Source organism: Rhinolophus ferrumequinum, chromosome 21 (assembly GCF_004115265.2).
Source record: "Rhinolophus ferrumequinum isolate MPI-CBG mRhiFer1 chromosome 21, mRhiFer1_v1.p, whole genome shotgun sequence".
Lineage (NCBI taxonomy): Eukaryota > Metazoa > Chordata > Mammalia > Chiroptera > Rhinolophidae > Rhinolophus > Rhinolophus ferrumequinum.
Genome location: NC_046304.1, coordinates 22,340,467 through 22,349,170, shown reverse-complemented (window position 1 = coordinate 22,349,170; position 8,704 = coordinate 22,340,467). Strand labels below are relative to the sequence as shown.

The 8,704-nt window shown below is 44.2% G+C and overlaps 1 protein-coding gene across 1 annotated transcript; it reads right to left on the bottom strand.

The window, feature by feature from the left end:
• Positions 1-6,465: 6,465 nt before the first annotated feature.
• On the bottom strand, positions 6,466-8,447 carry LOC117013620 (C-C motif chemokine 8). Its single transcript, XM_033090936.1, has 3 exons — positions 8,314-8,447; positions 7,377-7,494; positions 6,466-6,952 (listed from the first exon to the last, which is right to left on the bottom strand). The coding sequence occupies exons 1-3, from the start codon at positions 8,387-8,389 to the stop codon at positions 6,847-6,849; spliced, it is 300 nt and encodes a 99-aa protein (XP_032946827.1). The 5' UTR covers positions 8,390-8,447; the 3' UTR covers positions 6,466-6,846.
• Between the last annotated feature and the right edge of the window lie 257 nt (positions 8,448-8,704).

The following is an 8,704-nucleotide window of genomic DNA, read 5'->3' as shown; positions in this document are numbered from 1 at the left end:
GATTTTTTTTTTTTTTTTTTTTTTTTTTTTTTTTTGAGGAGGGTGCAGCTCACAGTGACCCTTGCAGGGATCGAACTGGCAACCTTTCTTGTGTGGTTTGTGTCTGCCCTCCTGTTATAGTTAAGCCTTGGTTTCTCTTTGCACATCAATGGGAGGGATTGACCCCCAGGCTCATTTGTTGTGAGGACTGGCTGTGACTACAGTGGAGGAAATGTTGTGCAGGGGCTGACCCTATGGAGCAGGATTCACTTTGTCAGGGCTGTGTTGCCTGCCCAGTATGCCCTTTGGATGTGTCATCCCTGGAAGTGGCCAGGTGATGCTCCAGATGGGTCTGAAGCTGGCCGCCAGGCATGTCAGGCCTGGGACCTCTTGAAAGGGGCCCCAATGCAGGCTAAGTTCAGTTGCAGCCTATAGCCTGCCCAGGGCCACCTGGCATGAGCCACAAAGCAATCCGGAGTTGGCTGCTGCTCACACTGGATTGGTGGTGCATAGAGAGGCCAAGTTGTGAACCAAGGCTGGCTGCCACTAGTGCTGGGCTTAGGGCTGCTCAGTCAGAGGGATGGGACATGCTCAAGACAGATGCTGCTTGTTTGGGTTCTGTGAACCCTTGAGAGACCCTAGAAAATTCTGTGGTATGAGCCAAGGCTGGCAGTTTGTATGAAAAAGCCACTGGAAGTGGCTTCGATGTGTTGGAAAGTTGGATGGGATGGGGTCTCAGAATTACCAGGGAGTGGCCAACGAATGGTGTCAGCCAACTAGATGGAGACTCAGATATGGCAGCCATCTGCATCTGCACACCAGGAAGGGAGAGGGTTCAACAAAGAAACAATGGCTTCCTCCAACTCCTCCAGCTGAGACAAAGCTGCTCCTAATGCCCTTGTCCTGTAACCAGACAACTGAGCACCCCCCACACACCCACTGTATGTCCCTGTCGCCTCTCCAGCTGCTGCCCCAGTGCTGGAGCTCAGAGCCAGTGATTCCGTCAGTCAGTCAGTCCATGCACGGCCCCTTTAAGAGGAGCACCTGGGACTCCAGCTGCCCTTAGTCTCCCCAGCCACAATCTCCGCTGGTTTTACAAGCAGAATTTATGGGGACTTCTCTCGCTGGTACTGGAACCTTGAGCAGGGGATCCTGGCGTGGCGCTGGGACCCGTTGTTCCTTCAGGGGGAACCTTCACAGCCAAGATGTCGTTCCTAATTTTTCACGGTCACACTCAGTGTGGGAACAGCCCGTTCTGCACCTCTGCCCCTCCTACCAGTCTTGAGGTGGCTTCTTCTGTATGTCCTTAGTTGTAGGGATTTGGTTCAGCAAGATTTCAGGTGATCATCAGTGATGGTTGTTTTGTAGTTTCATTGAAATTTTGATGTGGTCATGAGAGGAGGTAACCATAATATTTACCTACTCTGCTATCTTGACCAGAACTCTATACTTTCTTCTTTTGTGGTTCTGTGTTCTGTGTTCTGTCTAAAACAATCATTTTATTTCCTACCATATAAAGATATTCTCCTATGTTTTCTTATGGGTGTTTCCTAGTTTTAGATTTTATATTTAGGTCTATAATCCATGTCAAATTCTTTTTTGTGTATAGTGTGATATGGCAGAGAAATGCATTTTTTCCATCTGGATATTTGGTTGTTCCTACATCGTTTATTTGAAAGACCTTCTTTTTTCTTCATTGCATTGACTACTTTCACAGACAGTCAAATAATCAAATGAATATATCTATATATAAATTAAATACACATATTATTTATACTTATTTATCTATAAATGGTTAATTTTATTTGTCAACTTGACCAGGCCATGGGATGCCCAGATATTTGGTCAAATATTATTCTGGGTGTTACTGTGAGAATGTTTATGGATGAGATTAACATACACATTAATAGAATGAGTAAAGCAGATTTTCCTACCTAATGTAGATGGGCCTCATCTAACTAGGTGAAGGCCTGAATAGAACAAAAAGACTGACCTTCCCCTAAGTAAGAGAATTCTTCTACCTGACTGCCTTGGAATTCATACATTGGCTTTTGTCCTGCCTTTACACTGGAACTGAAACATTGGCTTTTCCTGGTTCTTGAGACTGCTGGCCTGGAAATACCCTATCCACTCTCCTGGTTCTCAGGCTTTTGAACTTGGACTAGAACTATTCTATCGGCTTTCCTGGATCTTCAGCTTGTCAACTCACTCTGCAGATCTTGGTACTTGTCAGCCTCTATAACTGCATGAGACAATTCCATAGAAATAGAAATTTTATTGTTCTGTTTCTCTGGAGAAATGTGAAATATGTATGTATGAATGTATACATATATATCAAATTGACTATATTATGAACTATAAAGCAAGTATCAACAAATATAAAAGGTTTGAAAATATATACAATATGTTCTCTAACCACTTAGAATTAAATTAAAACCAATTAACAAAATGATTAGTAGAAAATACCCCACAGCATGAAAATTAAACCATGTACATCTGAATAACTCATGGATTAAAGAAGAAATCATGATAATATCTCTGGAAGCTAACGTAAGAAAATGTCTTCATGACATCTGGTTAAACAAAGTTTTCTTAAACATAAAACAAAAACATTAACCATAAAGGTACATATTAATAAACTATCTCAAAATTAAAAAGCTATTTTCATCAAAAGGCATTTTTAAGGAAGTTAAAAGGAAACTCACAGATTATGAGAAGATATTTCAATTCACATACCTGACAAAAGATTCCTATTCTGAATATAGAAAATACCTCTGTTACCGTGTTTCCCCGAAAATAAGACCTAGCCGGACAATCAGCTCTAATGCATCTTTTGGAGCAAAAATTAATATAAGACCCAGTATTATATTATATTATACCCAGTCTTATGTTATATAAGACTGGGTCTTATATTAATTTTTGCTCCAAAAGATGCATTAGAGCTGATTGTCCGGCTAGGTCTTATTTTCGGGGAAACATGGTAATTCATAATGAAAACACAGACATCTGAAAATGAACAAAAAGCTAAATTAAACAATCTAAAAAATGGTCTAAAGCCATGGATTGGAACTTCATAAAAGAAGATATTCAACAAACATTAAATAAATGCTCAACCTCATTTGTCATAAGTACAAGTTTAAACTTGTAGATTATTTGGAATTATAATCAGAATAGATAACTTTAAAAGAATAACAGTATGAAGTGTTGCAATACCAAATGTGGAAGAACTCAAAAATTGCTGGTGGGAGTAAATATAAATTGGTGCAACAGCTTTGGAAAATATTTGGTATTTGGAAAAGCATTTGGTGGTTGAATATATGCTCACCATATGCATGTCCTATGATCCGTGTGAATTTCTATCCATCAATAATCTATCTATCTGTCTATCTACCTAGCTCTCTGCCTACCTACCTCCTTACCTATCTATCTACCTGTGAAACCTTGAGTTCACACCAATACCTCCAATTACAGACCAACAGGATTTTTTTCTACCTTTCCAACATTCTGTTTTTCTATGGAAACTTCAACTGTAAGTGACTTGGCTTTTATTATCTTCAATGGATTTACTTATTTGCTGAATCCCTTTTTATCTCACCATTCTCTTAGCTATGTGGCTAGTCCAGTCTCAGTCCTGTTGGCCCTCACTTGTGAGCTGCCCTGTTGGACCCCAGTTGAAGTATGCATTCTGGGTATGACCACAGCCCTGGCTCGAAAGAACACACTTGGCAAGTTTCTGCTCCTGTTCCCAGCCCAGCCCTGATGAAGATACCACCAAATGCCCAGCTGAATCCCTGGCTCTGGTCCAGGGAACTTGCCCATTGAGATCCAGACATTGACCATGGGAAGGAGAACGAATATAGACTGTACAAAACAATCAGTAAGACAGAGCCTGAGACAAGGACCTGTGTGAGAATAGTTCATTTGGGAAGTGACTCCAGGGATCAGGAATGAGGAGGCAGTAGAATGACATGGGGAAGGAAGAGAAACTAACACAAGCATCTATAATCAAAGTCAGCATTTGGGCAAGGGGAACCCTGGGACTATCTGCGATAGCTACAGAATGACTCTCGGAATCAACCACTGGAAGGAAGGGTGGCAGAAGCCTTTAAACATCTACCCCCACCCTTCCTTGGTGGAAGGTTGTCACCTAGAGTGTTTCCTCCCCCACACTTCTGAGCCTCAGGCAAATGTGCCAGCTGAGCCATGGCACTCACAGGAGGAGCCTGTGGACAGAAAAAAGTGAGGAGACACAGATGTTGAAAGATTAGTGAGTCATAGCCTGCAGTAAACTATCAACAGAGGGTGAAATCAGAGGTGAGCCCAAGACGATGGCTGTCCGCTCAAGTGACCTCCCTGGTTCTTTGCTCACAGTTGACCAGGGAGTGAATAAGAGCTCACATTTATAAACCAGTTAATGTAAGGAGGTGGATTTTCAAAACACTAGTATTCAAGTTAGGACACATAAAACATCAATAACTTAAATAAGATGACTTATCACTTAGGACATTATGTTTAATGTCATTGAGTTCATTGTGATGTAAAATGTAACAGCATCATCCCAGAGTGCAGCTAGCTGGGCAAAGCTTGGGGGAAACAAATGGGTTGTGTCTTGTGCTGTGCCCTGGTGGCAGTTTAGGGTGAGCCTTCATGCCTTTGGACTTTGGGGTTTGTGGTTCAGGTACTTCATGAAACCTTGGACCCAGCTCTCTATAGACAACTTGACCTTGAGACTGTGGAAGAAAGAGGTTAGAATTAGATGGAGTCTTTGTGGCTGGGAAATGCACCTCTTACCAGGCTGACACTTACTAGCTACCGTGTGGCTCTTGGGGTTTGGATGTGCTACTTCAGACTTTAATGGAAAGCTCATCTCTAGACAGGTGATGCATCTGACTTACAGGTATTTGCCAAGAGATGGGGCACCTGCCTGACTTGAACGTTTTAATTCTATGCAGTTTACTTCCTCACCCTACACTACTAGTGAACAGACATGGCCAAGTTTAAAAGATGTGGCTCCTAGAGCTGGAGGGAGCTTGTGAGGCTGTCTGCCAAATCCCCTCACTTCCTGCCTGTGACACAATACTAGCTCCACTTATGTACGGGCATCTTGATGCCAGAGAAAGATATTGACTTGTCCTAAGTGAAACAGGGAATCAGGGTCAGTTCTAACTAGGATCAGAAGCCACGTTGCTGGTCTTGCCATACTTCCAGGTGCACTGGAATGGCGGAATCTTCACACGATCACCAATGACAGGCTCCGGGGGAGCTGGGTCAGCAAGAGAGTAATCCTCCTTTCCTTAGTGAGGCGTCTGGTCCTTGTGCCTCAGTGTAGTGGGCCTCGTGTCTGAAAGAGGAGCCAGCTGTGTTTATGACATACAAGGGAATTTTGATCTTAAAAGGCTATTAGGGAAAGGAAGTCTCATGGCTTCAAATGGAGGCTTTCCAGTTCTTGGAATTGGGGCGGGGGATAGAGTCATGGAGATAAATTCATTTTGTGTCTCAAGCGTGCCAGCCCTCTAAATACCCTGTTGTTTTGCAAGATTATAAGAGAAGGGTCTATTTCCTGGGTCAGTTATTCTCCTCCTTCTACAACATTTAGCATGTCACTCTGTCGGGCCTGTTCTTCCTAACGCCACCCTGCTACAGCCCTGCTTCAGAACACTGTCATCCCTTCTGCACCATTGCGATGGTCTGCTCTCAGGCCTTTCCCCGCTCTAGCCTGTACTCAGATGCCAGGGTATTCTTCCTGATGCTTCTGAATGTGACACTTTCCTTCTCCCCTCTCTCAAAACTTTTAGTGCATCCCTGTTACCCACTGACTTCCCAATCTGAAACTCAAGAGTCCCGACAATCTGGCTCCAACCTTTATTGGTAAAAACCCAAACTCCTCTGTCTTTCCAGAACTCGGACAAATGGGATTCCCTCCTCTGGCCCACTCCCCTTCTCTCTCTCCTGTACCAGCTCTGAAGAACCCTTTCCGTTACCGATCGCAGGCCACCCATCCCCAAGACCAGTCCTGTTGAAGACTCATCTTCAGTGGAAAGCCTTAAGTGGACCTCTAGTTTTACTCTTTGGTTGGGTTTCACTCCTGGGGTATTTCTCTGGATTGGAGAATTAATTAGATGGAGAAAACTTGGAGTGATACGGGGAGGGTTGGAGACTGTTGCAAGAGATCACGAGAGAGACTGGGCAAAGTTAGGTGGTAAGAAAAGATCTGAGAATCAAGATTCAATGGGAAGGGGATGTTAGGAACTAGAGCCGAAGGGCTGGACCAGCCTGGTCTGATCCTGCCAGGTACCCCAATCCTCAGGTGAGTCCAAAAGACTTCTCAGAGGATGGCCCCTATACCACAAATTGCCACCCGGTGGCACCATTCCTCCCTCCCAGCTAAATGTCATCCCATAAGAAGTAAGACCAGGTAGTTTAAAATCATATATATTTTTATTTGAAAATTCCATAGTTATGTAATAACATTAATGTCAACAACAACACTACATAGCATATATTTACAAAAACACTGATTTCCTGTAAATACGGAAGTGTTTTACTCTGATGATCCATGAAAGGACCACAATACTACAGGCAGGTAGAAGGGAGAACAGTGACATGTTGCCGTGAACTCAGCTCACAGGAAAGGAAACACAACACCAGGTTTTGCATTTCACATTCATTAGGTTTTATGGCAGGTAAAGTCAAAACATCAATAACTTAAATATAATTAGATATCACGTAAGAAATATTAAGCTTTAAATTATTAAACCAAAGTGCTTCTTTTTGTACATTATAAGAAAATAATACTCTGCATCTGGGGAAGGTTGAGGGAAAATAAATAAGGTTTTCTTCAGGCTCTGACTGTCTCTCAGCATATGTTCAAGGCTTCCGGGTTTTGGATTTTTGGTCCAGGTGCTTCATGGAACTCTGGACCCATTTCTGCCTGGGGTCAGCACAGATCTGCCTGTCCAGTTTGGTCACGAAGCTGTGCAGGAGAGAGAGCAATTAGATGGAGCACCTTGAGGGTTTTGCCCAGGAGCACGAGCCCATTGGCCCCCAAACCTGATCTGTCCTTGCTCCTTGGGGGAGGGGCCTGGATCGGGACCAAAGGAAGGGGAAGGATGGGAGGAAGTGGCCTCAAAAGGAAGCTCACTCTTGCTGTCCTTGGTGGGGGGACGCCCTTCAGGCACCTGGCTGAAGGAACGTAGATGATCTGACCAAGTTTCTAGCAGGGGAGCCTGGAGGGACTATGGATTCTTTCTTATAGGCTGAGGTTCTCTATGGGGGAAAAGGCCCCTTTGGATTAGATGGTATATTTATCTGACTCATTTGGACGTGAATCCTGACGTCTTTCCCTTGGATAGAACTCAGAACTTTTGGTTGAGGGCTCCAGGGCATGGTTCACTCACATCACAGCTTCCTGAGGACACCGGGTGTTGGTGACTCTTGTGTAGCTCTTCAGCTTCTGGATGTGAACCTTCTGATTGACCACAGTGAAGCAGCAGGTGATTGGGATGGACACTGAATCTGAAAAAACATTTTCCAAAGAATAAGACAGTTAGGAAGTGCTGTAACATGCATTTGTAAGGGAAGGAGGAGAAGGTAGGAGACAAAAAGCAAATACTTGAGTTCTAACTCGGGTCCATCACGCCCAAGATCAGTGCCTTAGTCCAGTTCCCACAGATAAACTGTGGGTCAGTTTCCTCTATTGAACTATGGGGCCCCTCATTATTGACTGGGGAAGGAGAAATCTTGAGTAACAAGTCTAATCCTGTAGTGTCATTAGAAGGGTCTTCTGGTCCAAAATTTCTGACACTGAGAAGATACGTTCTCAGAACTTGCTTCCCAGTGACTTGTCCCCATGGCTTTAGAGCCAGAACGTCACATGCTGAGATGTTTCTCGGTCCTTAAACTCCCGACACAGCAACTGTTTTGAAACCGACACTGACCATAATCCAACATTTGAAACCTCAAGTAATAGTTTCTTTCCCTAAATTACTAGTTCCTGAAATGTCCTTCACATTCACAATGAGATATGGTCCTTCTTTCTGTGCCCTTCTCCCAAACAACGTGAGGGTTGTTGGGGTCCTGGCTGTATTTACTGTCCCAAAGCTGAGATGAGGAAAGGTCGTGGGGACTGGCCACAGTGGCCTGCGCATCTATTAATAATACTAAGACTCTGCCTCTGTCTAGCTGGGACGTGATGGCTCTTCTCATTTCCCCTCTTGGTTTCCTTTTCTCCATCTTTGTCATAGAGGCTATGCAGCAAGCAAGGGGTAACTCACGCTGGGATGTTAGTACCCGCAATCATCAAAATGTCGAGCCTTAGGAAGAGAGGGAGCTTACCTGGCTGAGCCAGCACCTGGATGCTGAGGGTGGCTGCTGTGAGCAGCAGACACAGAAGGGCAGCGGAGACCTTCATGCTGGAGGCTGAGGACGTGAGCTTCAGCGGGAGTTGGAGGTTTCTAGATTGGCCAGCACCTTTCTGCTCTCTGACTGCTCTGGCTGTTCTGCCTGCCTTTTATAGGGTGCAGAGAGCATGGGCAGGGTTATCAACAAAGGATGAAGTAAGACTCTGAACGTGCTGAGTAGGCACCAGATCCTGAGAGTGATTTCCAAACACCGAGAGGAGGAAGCTGTGTCATTTTCTATTATTTGCTTAGACTATGAGGTGGAGAGGTGGAAGTGTATGTGGCTGTGCCCAGCGGAGTGCAAGAAGTGACCTCGTTAGGCTATT

What these genes read in the sequence shown, in the direction of transcription:
- LOC117013620 (XM_033090936.1), bottom strand. Translation starts at nt 8,389, where the DNA reads ATGAAGGTCTCCGCTGCCCTTCTGTGTCTGCTGCTCACAGCAGCCACC. An exon ending in CCAGGTGCTGGCTCAGCCAG is followed by an intron (nt 7,495 to 8,313) that starts GTAAGCTCCCTC and finishes ATGTTTTTTCAG; the next exon opens with ATTCAGTGTCCATCCCAATC. An exon ending in TGTCCTCAGGAAGCTGTGAT is followed by an intron (nt 6,953 to 7,376) that starts GTGAGTGAACCA and finishes TCTCCTGCACAG; the next exon opens with CTTCGTGACCAAACTGGACA.